The 21,336-nt window shown below is 40.1% G+C and overlaps 1 protein-coding gene across 18 annotated transcripts in view; it reads right to left on the bottom strand.

Annotated features, from left to right (window-relative positions):
* NRXN3 (neurexin 3) overlaps positions 1-21,336 on the bottom strand; it is a 1,555,579-nt gene that overhangs the window by 811,604 nt on the left and 722,639 nt on the right. For 10 of the 18 annotated variants that reach the window (XR_001512329.1, XR_001512328.1, XR_001512327.1 and 7 more), the window contains 4 exons: positions 20,687-20,877; positions 19,392-19,565; positions 14,761-14,787; positions 725-844 (listed from right to left, as the gene is read on the bottom strand). Coding sequence is in view for 13 of the 18 variants with exons in the window: in XM_006778842.2 (XP_006778905.1) it covers positions 725-844; positions 14,761-14,787; positions 19,392-19,565; positions 20,687-20,877 (512 nt within the window). In the remaining 5 variants the exon portion in view is untranslated. The remainder of the gene's footprint in view (positions 1-724; positions 845-14,760; positions 14,788-19,391; positions 19,566-20,686; positions 20,878-21,336) is intronic. The other 8 variants (XR_001512331.1, XM_015558011.1, XM_015558018.1 and 5 more) reach the window with 1 other exon arrangement.

The raw sequence follows: 21,336 nt of genomic DNA, 5'->3' as shown, positions 1-21,336 counted from the left end.
TAGATCAATGAAAATCAAGAGCTTTTTTTCTCTACAGTGCTAGAATCCTCACTTGCTTCTCCTTCATGTATCTTAAGAGACTAACAGACCATATGAAGACCAAAAACTATGAGAAAGGTGAAAAAAAAATAAAAGAACAAGAGACAACTACATACATGGAAAAAAGTTGAATAATAAGGAATCAAGGAAAACCAAATAATCATGATAGGGATAATGCTGTAATTAACACTTACTCACATATGGGCAAACTATACCATGGCTTTGCTGTTTGCTCAGATAGCATCATGCATCTTGTTTATGAAACCAAGGGTCCAACGGACTGAGTTCAGATCATAAAAATACTCCTACCATGAGTTTAGGCTGTATTTAGAAAATCAGAAGGTCAGCAGGACATACAAAGTCAGGGCTTTTTTAATACATCTCCTTCCAATAAGTAGTCAGAAATTTCAAGTATTTGTTCACCTTTCAGTGGCCATGTTAGGTCAATAACATGAGAAGGAAGTGGAGACCTAGGTTACAGATTCCCATGGCACTGAACTATGTCCACCAGCAGTGCTAGTATCACCTCCAGGAAACCGCAAAAGAACATTGGTTCTTTATTTTCCCAGTCTCTGGAGGAGAAAATTGCTAATGAATCTTTCAGAAGAGCTACCCTTTTACACAATGCCCCTCCAAACCTCTGAACTCTTTCAAAAAAATCCAATAATAAAAAGGTTGTACTCACGATCATTGCACTGGTTTCCAGAATATGAGGTCATGGAACAGTCACAGGTGAAGCCTTCCCATTGCTGCATGCAGACCCCCTGGTTGGCACATGAATCCTCCTGGCAGGTTGTACTTGGTCCTAGTAATGCATACAAAAAAAAAAAAGAGGAAGAGAAGAAAAAGTAGATAGAAACGGGTTAAAATTCATCAAATTCAAAGCAATCACTTAAATGTACTATCCTCATGCCCCAAAACATTCAAAGACACAACCACCAAAAATGTCAACTCTGTATCATGCAACAAGAATTATTATATACAAAAGACAACAGAAATACACACTTAGTCACACACTACCAACAGTTACACACAGAGGGGAGAGGGCTGAACACACTGTTCTCTTTTAGGCAGACCTTGCGAAAAAACTTCATCTCTACCATTCAACTAGAAAGAGATCTCACTTGGGCATGGTCTTTCTACATGGATAATGCTAAAGCAGAAAATCACATGCCCATGATTCTCATGAATTAAGGCACAGATGTCCCTAAAGCAGTGATGGCGAACCTATGACACGCGTGTCAGAGGTGACACGCGAACTCATTTTTTTGGTTGATATTTCTTTGTTAAATGGCATTTAAATATATAAAATAAATATCAAAAATATAAGTCTTTGTTTTACTATGGTTGCAAATATCAAAAAAATTTCTACATGTGACACGGCACCAGAGTTAAGTTAGGGTTTTTCAAAATGCTGACACACCAGGCTCAAAAGGTTCGCCATCACTGGTCTAGTAGGGTTTTTCAAAATGCTGACATGCTGAGCTCAAAAGGTTCGCCATCACTGCCCTAAAGTCTACTTTGTAACATTAAAATATGTTTGATGATAATTCAAAGGAGGAGAAAATAGAAGCCAACATGTATTGTTTGGTTCTTTATAGGTAACAAGCTCTGAGTCCTAAGCACTTTGTCTCTGTGATCGCATTAAGCTCTCCAGTAGCTCTAAAAGGTAAGTACATATGATGGCCATCATTTCACAGATATAAAACCCAAGCTCAGAGAGGTGAAATAATTTAACCAAGGTCACACATTTGCTAATTAAAGAATCCTGATTTCCATCTTTGGTAGACTAGTTCTGAGACCCAAGCTCTCAACTACCTCAGTGGTTTCAAAGTACAGTCCTCAGATCAGCGTCACCTGGGAAGTTGTTAGAAATGTAAATTCTTGGGTTTGACCCTCGGACCTGCTAAATTAGAGGCTTTGAGGGGAGGCAGAAATCTGTGTTTCCACAAGTTTCTAGGAAATTGTGATGCAGACTAACATTTGAGAACCAGTGCACAGCACCATGCTGCCTGCTGCTATAAGTTTACACAGGTGTACTCATTCAGGGTGCCCAGACACCAGAGATACAAAAGAATTGCTTAAAGTTTGGAAAGAAAATCTTAGAAATGATGCTCATTTTAAAAATCACATTCTTTATTATTTCTATTTCTGTGTGTCTTTCATATATAAGTAACATAACTATAATGATAAGCATATCTTTCTAGGGGCATTCTCAAAATCTTTTCTGGATATGAATGGGCAAGTAAAAATATTTGACAATTTCTGTCTTTCAAATTGCCATTAAACTCTCTTTTTAGGTCAGCCAGGACCACTCTTTAATCATTCTTTCTTTCTCATTTCTCTATTTTGCCTTAACATTGGGATTAAAGTTTAGCCTACACCTTTCAAATTACCTGAACTAACAGGATATATCTTAATATTCAGGATAACCATGAATTTCCCAGAGAGACTCAGCAAAGGGGGTGAGCCCTTTGAGTGATATCCAAGGTATGAGCTAGGATCTGATGCAAAAACAAACAAACAAACAAACAAACAGCCCCCCTCCCCACTTACAGAGTAAAAATATATACATTGCAATAAGTGCACATTTCACAAATTCCAACCTAAGCTTCATACAGGCACAGGATTTTGAAATGTAAGAACGCAGGGTCTTAAGGATACATGCACAAAAGAAATGCATGGCTACAAAGGGTCAGCCTTCCTGGTGGCAAGACATTTTATATTTATTCATGAAGGGTGGAAGCAGTACAGTCCATCACTCCCAGTACAAAGCTGTTAAGATGTGACATAAGAAAGTTCAAGACAATTACTAACGCTGGGGGAACAGCTCAGCTGCTGGGTTTCTGCAGGGCTGTATGCCATGTGCTTCCCCCATGTGGAGATGAAAAGAGGTACATGGTCATGTTCTCAGTGGGTCTTAAACTTGTGCATTGTGTAGTACAAGTCTCATTAACAATGGCAAATCAGGACAGCTTCCTTCAAAGGATAAAGGCTTCTGAGAAATTCATGGGGCTCCCTGACCAAACAGCTCTCCCTAGACAATGGGCTAGTAATTCAGTTGAACTCAGAATCAGAAACACATGGAAGGCTTTCCCTTGAAAGACAGCAGAATAGCAAAAACTGAGAAAACACAAGAATTCTTTGCATGTTGATTGAATCTGAAGACAAAGGCTTTCCCATGTCTTTCCCTCCCTTCCAGCCAAATTTTAAACAGTTTCCTAGGGCCAGTTCAAATGCCTCATCCCTATGAAATATTCTCCAGGAATTTTAACCAAGTCCCCTTCTTCATAGTGGCCTGGGCACTTATTATCTGCCTCATTAACGTCCACATATGATAATATTCCATTTAACACTTTATTACACATTGCACTGTCCTCTGCTTATATAATCCTCTAATTGTTTCATGTGGGTTGTTGCTATTTATCCCCAAAAGACGGAATGCTGCTTGCTGTGAGAAATCACAGAATATGCTTTCACTGTGTCCTTGCTGCACTAAATAGCTCTGCCAGCTGCAGAGCAAGTGTTTCTGTAAATGTTGAGCTGATCTGAATTGCAGCCGCCTGATTTGCCTGTGTCTCATACTTCCAAACCCAAGCGTGGGAGAACGTCTGTGCTCTGCAAAGTGAGCAATCTGTTCCATTTGTCAAAGGTTGCTCAGGGGACTCAAACACAGAGGGAGCTGTAGGTAATTTCCAAATTCCATGGGATTTATTTCACATGCATTAAAGGGGGGGAGTGCCATGTAGAATCTGATAATCCCTGAACACTGACTACATTGTATACATGTAAGAAAAAGCACATCACTGAGGACCAGGGTGACCTGCGATGACCTTTTGCAGATCTTGCCTGCACTGGTACCTCCTTTCCAGGCTGATATGCTAGGCATTTGCTTCCTTCTCCAACCTCATTTCCTTTTATGCACCCCAGCTCACAGTGTTCCAGCATCCCTTCTTCCTTCTAATCCCTCCCTAACACAGCAGTGTTCACAGTGTTGACCCAAATCAGCATCACCTGCATCACCTGGGAAGCTTTGAAGACATGCAGACCTACCAACTGGAGGCAGGGCTCAGAAATCACCTGTGACTTGCCCACTGGGTGTTATTTTTTAAAATATATTTTTACTGATTTCAGAGAGGAAGGGAGAGGGGGAGAGAGAGAAACATCAATGATGAGTGAGAATCATTGATTGGCTGCCTCCTGCATGCCCCACACTGGGGATCAAGCCTGCAACCCAAGCATGTTCCTTGACTGGGAATCTAACCATGACCTTTTGGTTCATAGGTCAATGCTCAATCACTGAGCCACACCAGGCAGGCCCACTGGGTGTTCTGAGCTCTGCTGCATAGCAGGACCTCTGCTCTTATACTTCAGGCCCATCTCTACCTCCAAGGTCTGTTTCTCTTGCTCCACCCACTTCTTGAAAGATCCTTCCTGATCTTCAAATGACTGGTTCATTCTCATTCTTTAAGTTGGAGCTCCAAATGGGCTTTCTTAAGATTATTCTATTTAAGAAAGGCCCTGCCAACATTTCATTTGCTCTCCACCATATCTCCCTGTTTATTTAACTCATAATTGCATGGCCTGTAAATAAGATACTTAATAAATCCTTTATTGTCTGCCTCATTCTACTGGAATATAAGCCCTTTGAGAGCAAAAGTCTTGTCTCTTTTGCTCACCTTCATGTTTCTAATTACTGATAAAATATTTGGTATAAACTAAGGGCTCAGAAAATATTATTGAACACATAAAAAAGAACCAAACATTAAAGAAATAAAGTCATTCTTTTATGACATAAAACCAAGTGGTTTTCCTAATTAACAACTCACCCAAAGCATTTACCAATATCAGCTCCTATAAAGAATTTTCTATTTGGAACAAAGCTTTTCTTTTGGGAGTGATTGAATTGACCACATTTCCTCCCTTTATTTAACTATTGGACTCATTCAATCTCACAAGATGATAGACAAGTACTCTTTTGTGTCTCCATTGCCCATGGACATTATGCAGTAACTGTGTTGAATGGAAGAGAGAATGGGCTAAACTCTAAAACACTTTCAAGATGATAATATAAGTTCCTACTCTTCCTTCAAACTATTTAAGTACATCATTTTCTGAATAGACTGTATTTCATCTCAATCTGTCTATTTTTCATAGATAGAGTGCCTCCAGAAAAAGGGGGGCTGGCGGGGGAGAGCAAGAAACAAATCAGAGAAAAAAAAACACAAAATGTTCTGGGGGGAAAGTTTTGTTCTAAATGCACATCCATTGATATAAGATAATCTTGTACAAATAAGAGTGAGAACATAACCATAACAAAAGAAAAAGGCACTTACATAGCTGTGTCAGACACTACACTAAGTGCATTTCAGATATTAATTCAATTAATCTTCATAAACACATGATGAAGCAACCGTAGTTAAAATTACTAAAGAATCAGAAAAACAAGAATAATATTCCCATGAAAGACATCCAGAATTTCAAAGATAAAATAAGTTTTTATTGCTAAATGAGTCTGAAGGCAAGGACTTCATAAAAGTAAACTGAGTCATAGAAAAGTTAGGTGATTATTTGCAAGACCTCACATGCAAGTAGCAGAGTGGGATTTCAAATCCAAACTTGCTAACTCCATGACTAACCCACTTAACATTGTTGGAGGTGGGTAAGCCAGAGGTGTGTGTGTGTGTGTGTGTGTGTGTGTGTGTGTGCGCTGAGGCTGGTGAACTTAAATAAAGTATTCCTAACCTATATCCAGATAAAGATTTTAACGTAACAATGTATATGCTATTTTTTTAATCTTTACTGTTGAAAGCATTACATATGTCCCCTTTTTTCTCTCACTAACCCCTTATAGCCTGCCCCTTCCCCTGCCCCAGGCCTCAACCATCCTATTGTTTGTGTCCATGGGTTATGCATATATGCACATAAGTTCTTTGATTGATCTCTTCCCATCCTCCCACCCTTCCCCCACCTTCACTCTGAGATTCCTCAGTCTGTTCCATGCTACAATGTCTTTGGATCTATTTTATTCAACAGTTTATTTTGTTCATTAGATTCCACATAAGAGTGAGCTCATATGCTATTTTTCTTTCACTGGCTTATTTCACTGTATGTGCTTTTTAACAAGAAAAATTTGTAAATGCCATTTCAATTCAAAATTCAAGTAAAAATAAAAGAGCCTAGTTTTGACCTATTTTATGAACAAAAATATGTATTTTGCGTGCTTATACATATAACAGACATTCTTAAGGACTTAATAATTTCATCTAAAATATTCTTCCACATCAACCTAAAATTCCAGATATTCTAAGATAACATAAATTTCAAGATATTCTAAGATAACATAAACTTTGGGAATTAGATATACAGAATTTTTCATTATTATTAATAATAATAACTTAAAGCTACACCAACGCTTAGGAAAGCCCTGTATGGGAACAGTGTACACAACTTTTATATTTGATATGTAGTCAATACTCACTAAAGTAATCACATATTCTTTTGAGAAAAAAAATGGTGACTTTTCTTTGGATAGCAGAAAAAGTGACAAGGTGACAGAAGTATGCATGAAAAGACAATATAAGTTGTCACTGATGTTAGGACTTTGGTTTCTAACTCTCAATTCTGTTTTTAGTTCACTGGGAAGGATCACATTGTGTCTTTTCTCTATTTTTTTTCAGATGATAACTCTGAAGGCTGCCACGACTTTCCCATCATTCTGCTTGAATGTACGATTGTTTGGTCTTTAAGAACTGTCCCAGACAGTCATTTCATGCCTTTTACTGCTGAAATCCACCTTTGCAGTTCATGCAAACTGATTTAGTCAACTCCTCTTCATGGTCTAGAAAATCACAAGTTGACAGAGTATCTTTTATTGCTTGCAGGTCCTTGAGATAGAAGTGCTGCCCGAAGCACAGGACATTGGTATTACAGTGTATTTTCCTTCTGTTAGTGCCAAGTAAGACTTAAACAAAAACACCCTCTTTAAGATTGATAAATATTGCTAAGCCAGCACCGCCTGGTCTTGGCCATATTGTGGAGGTAGGCTTGGTGAGTGGGAAGCCTGGGAGTGATACACCTGGTCTGATTTCCAATGTCTATTTATCCTAAAGGCCCAAGGCTGGTAGACCAGTTAGTAGGCACCAGGTAGGGTTCATTTAGCAAGATCCATCATCTTTAATCTCAAAGCATCAGTTGTCAAAGAGCTTAGACTCTATGAGTGAAACCTAAATGTGAAGCATTATCATAGTAGAGCTTTGTGCCAACCAAAGGTTTGCCCAGCCCATTCAAAGCACAGCTGCCATGAGAAGGAGCCTTTTGAGAGATGCCATAGATTGTCTAAAGAGTTCTCATCTTCTACCTTCAACTTTATTTTCCACTCCTGAGAAGTGCATACACATTTCCACTTTTACTTTTTAAAATGTACACTTTTTTCCTAGAGAGAGAATGAGTGAGCAGCAATTAGGGGGAAAGAAGGGAAAAGAAAAAATTAGAAGAAAGAAGACAAGTACATATAGATATACTAGAGGCCCGTTGCACAAAGAGATTCATGCAATAGGCCTTCCTTCCCCTGACTGCCGGCACTGGTTTTCTTCCAGCACCCGGGACCCACACCTTTGCTTTGGCCGCAGCGAAGAAGCCAAGCCTGGAGGTTTCTCTGCTCTGGCCACAGCAGAGAAGGCAAGCCTCTTCAGTCTTCAGTGGTCTTCAGTCTTCAGTCGTCATCAGTCTTCAGTCTTTGCTCCGAGCCTGCTTATGCAAATTAGCCACCATCTTTGTTGGGTTAATTTGCATACTCATCCTGATTGTCTGGTGGGAGTAGCCGAGTGATGACCAATTTGCATGTTTCTCTTTTATTAGTGTAGATGCATCTGTGTATCTGTGTGTATATGTACCTGTGAAAGGCCTTTAATAGCTTTCTGTGAAATTGGTACCCTCTACTGTTAAAATATAAGAATTAAAAGTGTTGAAGCTTCAGGGAGGGCATATGTGACATTAGAAATCACCTACTTACTTAGCTACATGTCTTGGTCCCTTCAGCAAAACTACTGCTGTAGCTCTCAGAAGTATTTCTACATTTACAGTGGTGGATTCTCTTGGCTTTTCTGAAGAGAGTAATTTACAGACAATATAACATCCATTCCTTTTTAATTGACAAAAACCCAATTCACTTCCATTTAATTTTAAAATAAGAAAGCAATTATCCTTAAATGTGTCAAGTGTCTTTCTTCAATAGAGAGAGACAACTGAGAAGTGAATGTTCTATTTCCCATTTTAAAGAAGATTAAGCAAAGCTTAAGAACAGGGTCCTAAATGTTATATAATTTCATTGGCAGGAAAGCGAAGAGCAGCTGTGTTCCCAAGATCTTCCCTTTGTATCCCAAAGGCAAGGATCTATGCCTGGCGAATGCTCCAATGGCATTGACACTGCTCTGGTCAAACATGCTCAGGTGCTTATGGTTCCTCTTTTCAAAAGAGGGGTCAGAAAAGTCATTTGGTTAGAATGACGAGTGAAAAAAACTGACACAATCTAACACCTGGGGCATTTCAATAAAACCTCTGTTCTCACATCAGCCCTCTCATTGGACATTAGGAATAAATAAGTCAAGATGTACATGGAAATTGGTTGAAATCATGAGGCCCTCATGAAGTCTTTATCTCCAATGGCTTTTGATGGGTCCTGTGCTGGTGAATATCAAACAACCAGAACTCCCTCCCAGAAAAAAGAAATAATAACAAAGCCTGATCTATAATATTTCTATAACTTGATTTCTGTAGCATAAAATACTCCCACCACAGCCAATTTCAAGTGGATTCACGTTATTCGACCTCAACTCCAGCTTGCAAAATATCTGAATATCCCTCTGCTGGCGCCAGCACTGTCTTTGATGGCCAATGAATTGCACAGTATAGTTACACTTTGCAAGTGAAGTGTATTTACCCACACGACACCTCCATGGCCATGGAGGGGTAGGAGTTGATGTCTGCCCCTGACAGGGTATTTGTGAAGGTGAGAGAATGGCTGGCATCATAAGGCCATCTTGTTCGAACCACCCTATATTCAGAGGGTGCCTGGGTCTCTCATGAAAGTCAAATGATTAGATCATCCCTTCCTTTTAAAACCACGAACAGGCCCTTAGAATTCAATGCTGCTTCAGAATATGTAAATTAAGGCCTCCTTATCTGTGTTTCCTTCTTTTCTCAGCACTGATGTAGCTGCGTGTTGGGGTAAAAAGGAGTATATTTATGAAAGAGAGAAAATGGGTTTCAAATGCCAGGCTCAACAAAAAGACATGTAATTTAAAATATTTTGCTGTAATAAAATTTTGCAAATATCATCTAGAACGTGTAGTGAAATATCATTGATGTGAAACCTCTACCATAAGATAAGCTTGGAGGACACTCCCAGACACTTTCTGGTCATCTGTGCACTGTTTCTGATTTGGAAATAGACAGATCCAGAGTCATCACATGGCATAGTTGGGAAAGATCATAGGCTTTAATCCTTTTCTGTCCAACCTCAAGGCTGACTTGACAGACCAGGCACTAGGAACAAGTCCAACGTCAAGCAATAAGAACATTAAAAAGTTCAACATTTAATCCTGTCAATTAATTTGGACCAGACTGTTTGAATTCCAAAAATAACATTGGACCATAAAGGGTAAAATCCAGCTTTGGCACTTAATAGCAATGTGACCTTGGGCTAGCTCCCAAAATCCTCAGAATCTGTTTCCTCATTGATACTAATAAAAGGGTAATATGCTAATTAGACTGGTCAACTGGCCATCTTCCAGATGTCCTACTTCCTTCCAGACAAAGCCATGGCAATTAGGGTCGAGATCAGGCTGGCAGGGTGTTAGGGGCGAGACCAGGCTGGCAGGGGTAGGCAGTTGGGGGTGAGACCAGGCTGGCAGGGGAGGGCCATTGGAGATGACCAGGCCTAAACCGGCAGTTGGACATCCACCGAGGGATCCTGGATTGGATAGAGTGCAGGCCGGGCTGAGGGGACTGCCCCTTCCATGTACAAATTTTGTGCACCAGGCCTCTAGTCTACATAATAAAGATAGAAATTATTATTACCTCACATGACATGAGTATTGAATAAGATAACATATGAAAAGCTTACAAAATCACTCGCAAAATAGTGATAGTATCTACCACACAAGGTTGTGGTCATAATGGACATACAATTAGCCAAGCCTTTATTTTGCATGTGCCTGCCCTAAACAGACCCTCAATTAAGGGTACTGTTGGGAGGGAAAATCGAGCTCTCTCCACCCATTTTAGTTGGATGTGTAGTCAGTCCATAGCCTAGAAACAAGACAGATTAAGGTAGTAGGTCATAATTACACAGTTTTCCTGTGAGAAACCTATTATACAATGTTGAGGGATAAGAGACATAAACCACAGAGGTAATTCCATTTAATTATCATTTCCCATAAAGCAAACCATTTTGAGGAACTTATTTCTATTAGGCCACATGCTACATTTTATTATTACATAAAATGCAATGGAGAATATGATGCAGCCCTTTGCTTTGGAGAAAATGAAGTGGGGAACTATAGACTTCACAATAAAGAAAGTTGGAGAATTAAAATTCCCTTTACCTACAGATGTGTTTGGCCAACTCTTATCACAAATGACTTGAATGAATCTTCATGTTTTCAAGGCATCCAAACTCAATACATTTATTGACTTACTCAAGATACACAGCACTTAGAACCAGATTTAAACAATCCCTAACCCCCACCCCACCACCTAGGTACCATCTGGGCAGAGGGGCAACATACATTTCTAGAAAATAAGCCATGCAACTCCAGAAATAAAATTTACTAGGGGAATTATAATGGAAATCAGGGAGAGGATATTCTGATTAATTACCTAACCCAATAAGAGCTATTCTTTTATTTCTTACTAGTGCCCCGGTGCATGGATTTGTGCACATGAAAAGATATTAATTAGAAGGTGGCCAGCATGGTGGGACTGGGCAAGATGGTCTGGACACACCCTGGAGCCAACCTCCCTTGGTCCTTCCCCGGCCGGCTGCCTTGGCACTGCAGCTCTACAGGAGTCTGTGGAGTGAGCAGGGTCCCTCTGGAAGGTGGGGTCTCTTGGCCTGGCCTGTGGGGATTGGGCCAAAACTGGCTCTCTGAAATCCCCCAAGGGGTACTGGATTCAAGAGGGCAGTTCTCGGGTGACCTGCCCCGGAATTGGGCTCCATCCTCTCTGGTTCCGGGGTGCGTCACCTGAGAACCGCCACTACCAAGTCACTGCAGCTCCTGCATTGAGCATCTGCACCCTGGTGGTCATTGTGAATCATAGCTATGGGTCCGACAGTCACTTAGCCTTTTATATATATAGATAGTTCACGGGCCATCTGCCTCAATAGGTCAAACAATACTTATTTTATAGTTGTGCATTTCCTTTCTCATATGGACAAGCTTTTATGGAATCTTTTCCTCTCCAGGAATACCATCTTGCAAATAAATAGGAATTAGAAAATTACTTCTGAAAGGTCCATAGACATTGTAATTCTATTCAAGGGACTCTGAGATTCATGGGACTACACCTCTCAGCAAGGAAACACTTCCCACTTCCCTCAAGGGACTGCCGACTCCCTCTCCTCCCCTAAAGGCAGATTTTTCATCCCTTGAAATCTTTTTTTTCCTTGAAGCCTTTTTGTCATACTGTATAACTGTATCTGCTATGAAACAGAGTAACACTGTGGGGTGGTCGAAAAACAAACAGGAGAAAACGCTCATTTTCTTCCTCTTTCTTCAGAGGTTTTACTTGAGAGGGAAACCCGTTTACCTTTTTGCCAGTTAAAGTCACAGGTATTAGGCTCATGTCTCTTTCCTCTGTCTTTAAATATGCTACTTCCCTCCTAACTCTGCTCTGTTTCTGGTCCCTGTCCTGCTAATCTATTCTGCCCCCTGCTGGCAGTGATCTTGATAAAGTGAAAATCAAATTCAAATCTCTGGCCTTACAATCATTTGTCAAATGCCTTACACAAAAGCCTGACATCAACTGTCTTTCTCTTACCCCTCCAGTTTCACCTTTGATCACATCCCTACATGCACATTATTTTAGCCAAATTGAGCATCTTGTAGATTTCCAACCAGCCAACCTCTTGAATGTGCTTCTACCTCCAATCCACCTAACACAGGTTGTCCTTCAGTCTCAGCTCAAACTATGCCTGGGAAAATCTCCGGATCACCCACCTTGACTACCAGCAGTGCACACAGTCCAACAGTCCTTCTCCAGGCTCCCATAGTGTATTCCACATCCATTCCGGCAGAGCAGTTCGCACTCTGCAGTGTCATTACTGGCTGATCTCCTACTGGTTTATTTGAAGTCAGAGATTGCATCCCATCTATAAATCTAGTACCTAGCTAAGTACCCATGGGAGTAGCCTAATCCCTGTTAAATTCAACAACAGATCACTGCAGAAGTTAAAATAAACTAATAACTTTCAAAAAACCCCAACAACCCACCACCCCAAAAACACAATAACAAGAAGATGCAAGCTGTTGACTTAACCAGAATCATTATTCAACTTTCTAGACTCCATCATCTATTTCCTTCTGAATACCATTTGCCTGTACATTTTAGTCTGTCTAATTTCTTTCTTCATCTGATGTTTTTTACCTCCCCTAACACTTGACGGGAATTAATAATATCTGTGCCCACAGGTCACTGTTGAATAAGCCAGCACAAGTATCATTCTACACCCCAATGTCAGGAAAATAAAACAGTAAAGGCATTTGTATCCTAAAGCTCTTTTGCCAAAATAGGGGGAAAGAGCAAGGACCCAAAATTAAGAGTAAGATGACCCAAAATAATTACAAAGAATAACAGCTCCTGCCAGACAAACTGTCAAGTCATCCCAAGAATGGAAGAGAGTTTGGGTCAATGGAGTAATAACATAAAAACCATCCAAATGACTAGACTGCTTGTACAAATGGGAAAGTGAAGATACTCCAAACTATTATGCCCCCAAACATGTAATTGCACATTGTACAGTAGGCATAGAAATCAACCAGTTCTATGTATTAATTCCCACAAACGTTTTTTTCCTTTGAATGGGAACTTTCAGATCATTTTTCTACATATGAAGTCCCTATGTAAGAAGACCTGTGCTAGGTTCTGGGGACTTAAAATCCACACAGTTATTATAATGGAGAATGTTAAAGTCTACAAGGGGATACAGTTGTCTAGTATTACCTAATAAATCTGTTCATGAGAAGCTATGGCAACCTTATATTGTCTCCTACTATAGATCAAATCCTGCCCTCATCTCCCTCCCCTTCATGTCCACAGTGATATGTAGACCTGCTTTGACCATTGAACAGAATGTCTAAACATAACAGCCTTCAGTATTACTGGAAGGGCCCTGCATACTTTAAAAATAAAAACTATTCTATAGCTACATTGGACTTCAAAGTACTAATTCAGCACATTCTTCTCATTAATTTTTTACATATTTGCATATATCTAATTCTGCTAACAGAGGATGAAGGAAATAAAGTTACCACAATGACTAGAGAAAGGCCTTATAAGTTGATGTCCACTCAAGAAATAGACATTTGTATTGGCCACCTGAACGAAGTATAACAAGTCACAGCAAAGTAAGTGATCTTTGGGGGAAAAGTAATTTTTTAAGACTAGCTTTGTCTTCATAATTTCTAACAATATTTGCTGACTGCAAACTCTGCAGAGACCATCCAAAGCCCAATATCCTGTATGGGTATCAACCAGAAAATACCTCCAATGCCTGCTCCTGGCTTGCTATTCTGCATCAAAGCAGCCTGACATAATAGGACCAGTGGATCATTACTGACTTTGAAAGTGCCCCTTTGAATGGTAGAAGGAGCAGTTTCTGCAGTCAATTCACTGAGATCACAATGGAAGGGGTTGTGCCCGCAACCCAAGTACATGCCCTTGACCGGAATCGAACCTGGGACCCTTCAGTCCGCAGGCCGACGCTCTATCCACTGAGCCAAGCCGGTTTCGGTGTGGAAGGCATTTTAAAGGGTGTTCAGGATAAAACCCACAGATCCTCTTGTTCCTCAAGGATACTTTTTTTTACTTTAGATTACAAAACAGGAAATTAAAGTGCTCAACCAAAATCCCTGATAGGAAATATAAATCTCTAGAATGCTTTAATGATATTAATATCTCCCAAATGCCTAAAATTATTTCCTTAACAATTAGTTCAGAGAAAATGACATTCTCTTCCATAAGGCCCAAACATTCAAAAGTTCTGCTGTGAGAAATGACCTCCCTGACCCAAAAAATAATAAATTAAGAACAAGTGGCTTTTTTTCTCCTTTTCCTTTTTATAAGTTCTACATTCTATCTATAGTGAACAAATTAGAGACAACCCCTTCATGTCAACTACTTGGAGAGGCGTTTCATCATTTCTAGAAGTGGATTAATATGTTGGTGGGTAGTCACAATATGGGGTGCTGTCAAACCTCTTTGGTCCCTCTGAAACAGAATCATGTTCCCATCCCCCAGAGGTCTTGCCTTTGTTGCTATTTTTTGTGCATTGATCTGGGTTTTCTGCCACTCTTTCAGAAGAACAGAGTTCAGCCCCCTCCCACAACTGCTGCTGTCCAAGAGGTGTGACAGCTTGAAGGCCTCCCAGGAGAAGATACCAAGGGTTACACAGGGCATCTTTCAGTCCAAAGGGATAATGGGAACAAGAACCTTCTCTACCTTGCAGGTCAGCTTTGGTCAACGCAACTTTGTTAGCGAAAGAACAGGAAAGGTGAAAACAATAACCAGAGGTTAGTAAGAAATAGAGTAAACCAGGGTAACATGACAGAAATGAAAATACAATTGGCATAACCAACATCACTCAAACAGACAATTGAAATGCTCTACAGGTTCTCCAGAGACAGCACAGACGGGGGATGCACAGAACAGGGCGGAGCAGGCCTTGTCAGAGCCATGTTAGCAGAGCAGGGACGGGGGGACACTGGACTAGACAAAGCACAAGCAGAGGTCACAAGAGCCTTCCCCAATCCACACAGCCAACCCCCAGGCATATGGTCCAGAAAAACAATTCTTCATCGGTCAGGATAAACATCAAAGAGTAAGGGTAGTACATGGTCAGACTGAAACACACATGTGCACAGAGCCCACAGACATTATTCTGCACATGTAGGAGTTAAGCATGGAAGAGTTGCTGGGAGCACTACTCACAACCTACTGAAAATGCCACCAAGGAATGTAGCCCTAGAATTGGGCATTTGTATCAAGATGATTTGGGGCCACCAAAGAGCTTGATTTGTTTCATGTATAGCAATATAGCCAAATGCAAAAGGCTGTAGACAAAAAGGCACCAAATCAATGCCCTTTCACTTTATTCATGCTAGTCTCAAAATTAAGTATGGTGTTTCTCTCAGGGTTTCCCCATCTGTGATTGTGGAATTGCATTCCTAGCTAGTATATGCCTCTGAAGCAAAGCTGGCCCTAGATAGAAAGAGAGATTTACCAGCTGAGTATTGAATGAAACATTATTATCCAGTTCCTAGTTTTGAATAAGACATTATAAAACTCCTAGCCCAAAATGCATGTCACTGTTAGATGTTGGCTAAGAGTTGCCCAGAAGTTGAACTTAATCTAAATTATACACCTATGTATATATGAGATGTAAATTCGAAACCTAATTCCAGATGTTGTTTTCTTAGTATAAACAATTGAGTGTCAGTAAATTAACGTCTTTTAAAAATAATTTGAACTCTTTTGGGTTAGAGAAAATAATACATTTACCAATTAAGCACCCTGAAGTGCCACTATCAATGACTTTTACAAGAACATAAGATATATCCTGGGCTTTGTACAGCAGATATGTAAAAATAAAACATATGTTGAAGAGATTTGGGTTTTTATTCTTAGTAATGACTTCTCATCCCCTCCCTGTTTCCTATTCTATACATAAAAATAAGTCAGATGTTCCCCATATTGTCCAATACTCAAAGGCTTTCCTGAGGGCCCCATACTCTATACAGAGATTCAGAATGACAATGACACTCCCTTGTGGTCTCTCCAAGGTTCTGTGCCCTCGATTCCCATCCTCACCATCTTCCACAGCACACTAAAGAGCTCTTGGGATCTCCTAGATGGGCTTTTTCACAATGGTGCAAATTTCCAATGACAGCAATTTATGCCTTAACCTACTTTTTGGCCATTTTTCCCGCCCCTTAAGCTAATTATCCAAGTCATCTGTGTACAATAAACAAGGACCTTCTTCCCTCAGCACTCATCCTCCACTTCATCCCACCCAGCAAGGCAGTCATAATGTGCCATGGGTAACCATCGCAATTATCTCCATGGCAATAGAGTGCAGTGCTATTAGGCCCAAGGGACTTGCCATAGATTCAGCCATGGTAGAGCCATCAAGTCACAATATTCAGCTCTGAACAATCACCCATACTCAGAGGAAGGTCAGAACCCACCATAATGCATGGGATGAGTCACATCAAACTGCACATAAAGCTGTAGGTAAGGATAGGGACATTTTCTCTGATCTAATGGACAAGTTATGTTCACTAATGCTCATACTGCTTTTCTTAAAGCTTTCTTAACTGGGGCCATTCCCACTTTATGCTATATGTTTCAATCCCCTTTTATAAAAGTTCATTTAGACTTCCTTTTAATTCAATACTACAGCTTTATGTCCTCACATTTTGATTTTTATATTCAATACAAATGTGCTTCCAACACAGTGGCCGCAGACACATGACTACTGAGCATTTCAAAGGCGTGTGGTCTGAATTGAGCGGGTGGGGGGGGGGTTACTAGTATAAAATCCACACTTGATTTTCAAGGCTTAGTATGAAAAAATAGCAAAATGTCTTCATAATTTTGTATTGATTATAAGCTGAAATGATAATATTTTGGATATACTGAGTTATGTTAAATGAAATATAAAATTAAAATGAATTTTACCTGTTACTTTCTACCTTCTAAAAATGTAGCTACAAGAAAATTTAAAATTACATATGTGACTAATTATATTTCTATGAGGCATATTGCTAAAAGTTAAAATGGGTGATTCCTATTAACTTTCTTAAAGGAGAAACTGATGGCATGGTAAAAATATTTAACATTTGAAGCATGTCTTATGCTTTTCAATATGTGCTTTTATTGTATGATTTAACTTGATATGATGAATTATTCCAGGATCATTGGAATGACTGTCATTCCACAATCTTCTAACCTAAGACACCCAATTTAATTTCCAAATGCTGCATCTATATCAAGATTGCCTTTAACACCTGAAAGCATTAAAAGCAGGCAATAGACAAAAAATTATTGAGTTAATTGAAATTGTGTATTCCCAGGGTAAGAAAGCAAAATGTCTACTTTAGGTACTTGGTGATTCCCAACTTTCTGTCCCTCATGTATGCACACACCATGTTTGGTCCACAGAACTTGAGATATTCCTGGCTAAGGGGAACTACAGTGGGTTATAGAAACAATCAGTTTTATTATTAATGTCTCATGGGCAACTGACTCTCAGAGAAGGAGAAACAAAACTTCCATACTACAAATCCGCCTGGGGAGCTGATGGGAAGCTTTTATAAAAATGTGCTTTAAGGTGGCGAGCAAATCCAGCTGAAAGCTGGTTAAGAATAGAGCGATAAATGAAGTTGAACACAGGAGATGAATTAACGGGTTTGATGTAGTAAATCAGCGATTTCCAACCAGTGTGCCACAAGATTTTTTGAAACGTGCTCCTACTGTGGGAGCAATGCTGGGCCCAAAACACTGCAGAATTTGGGGGCGGGGGGAGTGGCATTATTTATCCTACAGTGGTTCTCAACCTTCCTAATGCCGCGACCCTTTAATACAGTTCCTCATGTTGTGGTGACCCTCAACCATAAAATTATTTTCATTGCTACTTCATAACTTCAAAATTCAGTAATTTTGCTACTGTTATGAATCGTAATGTAAATATCTGATAGCAGGATGTATTTTCATTGTTCACGACTCACCGGTTGAGAACCGCTGCCTTAGATTGTCAAATCAGAAAAATGACAACAGCCAACACAAGAGCTGTCTGGTATGAATGAATCAAAATTATACCTATTCTTTTTGTCAGATAGGCAAAAAATATAAAACTTGTTTTGTTATGCCACAGAATTTTAGTAATTAGTTTATGTGTGCTGTGTGATTAAAAAAAAAAAAAGGTTGAAAATCGCTATGGTAAATTAATGAGGAATACAAGAAAACACAATATATTGCACAAAGGACCATGAAGCTCAACCAGACGAAAGAACACATAGATCCTTGTGACAGGTCAGACATCCTCTTTGCCTGTCCAGTTTGGTAAGAGTCACCTTTTCAGCCTACCCAGAGCCTCTAGGAGAGGCTGAAAATAGTCACTGCTGCCCTCTGCTGGCTAGAACTAGGCTGTTTTTACATAGAGGAAAGAACTGTTGGGACTCGAAGACCTGTACAACTGAGTATATGAAGAGACAGTGGATCACCTACAGAAACAGGCTGAGCATGGTTTGTTGTGCTGCACTGATGAGTATGCGATGTTATTATGTGTTTCACATGAAATAATACCTGTAAATAATAACCCTACCATTTACTGAGTACTTACAAGGTATATACTAGGCATTTTATGTATATCTCTGATTTATGGATGTTAGCTTCCAAGGTGAGTTTTATTGCCTCATTTTATAGGTGAGGAAGATGTAGATCAGCGAGGTTATGTAATTTTTCAAAGGTCACACAGCTAAGAAGAACTACTCTCTGGACTTCAATCTAAGTCTTTTTAATATCAAAGCTGTTCCACCACACCACACCAAGACTCTGCTTAACAAAGCCTGACATCTAGTAAGTACTCAATAAATGTTAGTTTCCTTCCATCATTATGGCATTCTGACATCGTTTTCCTATCTCCTGCTAATGCAGTCACCATTAGCAACATAGGAAACATTTTGTTAATGGTGACATCCATAGGATGTAAAAAGTCTCTAGTTTTTACTTTCCCATGTAGTACAGTATAAACAAAAGTCCCTGATGCCCTTTCAGCCATGCTGGAAGCAAAGGCACGAGTCAGGAGAAGCCTGATGTCAATGCCAGAAAAGGTCCTCAATCAGCAGGTATGTGACACTGGAAAGATATCAGCCAACTCACATTCCTGGAGCAGGGGGCACATGTCTTCACATACTAGGCAATGACAGAGGACACTGATGATGATGCAATGTTGGACACTGAATGGGGAATAAGAGAGGACTGGCCAACTGAGGAAGGAGGCACTGGCAGAGGCAGCAAAGAGGCTTAGTGCTTGCAACAAGGCTACTGCTTAACAAGAAAGAAGGCTGTACCTTCACAGCCACGCTCGATCTGTCCGCTCCGATGGAGGGCATCATTGATGAGGTCTGGCAGGCGCCCGTTCAGGTCCACTGATGCCAGACAGCCCTGAAAGCCATCCCGGGAGGCCACAAGCTTTGGGAGGTTGCTATACATGCCTTGGGCCAGACCCGCCATGTACAGGTCACCTGGAAAGGAAAGCAGGTAGTAAAAGCAAATGAGTCAAGGACTGGAAACCTGGTCAACTAAAGCAAATGTACTATAGGCCATTTATTTAGATAATGGTAATAGATCGGGGGAGAAAAACAGCATAATCAAAATAATTACCAGAGTTTCTACATTATACAAAGAGAAAACTAACATTTCTTATGTGTCATTCATTTTTTAAACATCATCTCATATTAATCAGCACATACAGTCTAGGAGGCAGGTACTGTTACCATCCTATATAATAAAAGCCCAGCAACTGAAATGGCAGAATGACCAGAGACCAGAACGACCATGGCCCCTCACCCTGGCCGGCCGGCCAGCCCCCAGTGAGTGATTAGGGGCAATCAGGCAGGCGAGTGGTTAGGGGTGATCAGGCAGGCAGGTGAGCAGTTAGGGGCCAGCAGTCCCAGATTGCGAGCGGGATGTCTGACTGCCAGTCTAGGCCTGACCTGCAGGGATCCCTATGGATTGGGCCTAAACTGGCAGTTGGACATCCCCCAAGGGGTCCCAGATTTCAAGAGGATGCAGGCTGAGCTGAGGGGAACACCTCCCCTCCCCCGCATGAATTTCATGCACCAGGCCTCTAGTTTTATAATAAAGCTTAACCTTTCAACAAATCCATTTATTGAGTGCTTTTCATGTGCCTATTACCAATGCGATGCTGAGGGTTTTACAGACATTATTTCATCAAACTTCTTAACAGCCCATAAACTTAGCAACAATTACTATCCTCATCTTGAAAAAAAGTATACAGAAGCTGTCTAAAAATTTTTACCAAAGTCCTCCCATACAGTAAATCATTCAAGTGAAGTTCCAAAACCTGGATTCCCTTATCTGTGTTAGGGTCTCTTCTCATTTTGCCATTTATCTCTTCATCACTTAGCCCCCAAGGCACACTCAGAAAATGAGCCATTCCTTGAGGAGTGGTCTAAGTAAACACTGAATACATTACCTTATAGTATAATTCAGTGTCATTAAAAAAGAATATGCATAATGAATCAAAAATACAGAATGCTCATAAACTGTAGTTTGCCTCTAGAAACAGTCTTTCAATGGTAAGAAATGCTCTAACAAGGATAAATTTCTCTGTAAGGTTTACCTTTCAAGTCCAGATTTTTGGCACCATTGATAACCTGAGTGACCACTTTCGTGTCCACTTTCAGGCTGTGAGTGTTACTGTTGTCCCGAGTGATGACGACGTTGTGCCACTGGTTGTCATTCAGGGGGTGGTCACTGTTGCCCTTGATCACATTGGGGCCATTCCCCAAGTCAAACACGTAGTGGATGTACCTAGGAGGGAAACAACCCTCCAATGACTTGAGATTTCCTGAAGTCATTTAATGGCAAGGTGTGCATAATGACATCTGAGCCTTCAAATCACCTATGCTAAGCTGGCATCACACAGGAATAATTAAAGCTTCTTGTATCCTAATAATTTAGGAGTCAGATCCTATTCTATCAGACTTCACTATCATTTAATACTCACAGAATCTACTTCTTTAACACTATCTAGGAAAAATAAGAGCCAGAAAGTAGTACAGGTGGTATACTCCAAAATACTAGGGGGCCACATTTAAATTCACAGTCAATAATAGGTCTGTTTTGGGGAGTTTTGCTATGGCTTTGCTTTTGTTTTGACTATTATTTTTCATCACATGGTAGTAAAATGTCTTGAAGATAGAACAGATTTTTTTTTAATTTACTTTTATGTTCTCATGATAGAACTGGAAATATATATAATATATATAT

The sequence above is a fragment of the Myotis davidii genome, unplaced genomic scaffold (genome assembly GCF_000327345.1).
Source record: "Myotis davidii unplaced genomic scaffold, ASM32734v1 scaffold309, whole genome shotgun sequence".
NCBI classification, from domain to species: Eukaryota; Metazoa; Chordata; class Mammalia; order Chiroptera; family Vespertilionidae; genus Myotis; species Myotis davidii.
Note: the sequence above shows the minus strand (reverse complement) of the source record. Positions and strands in the feature narration are given on the sequence as shown.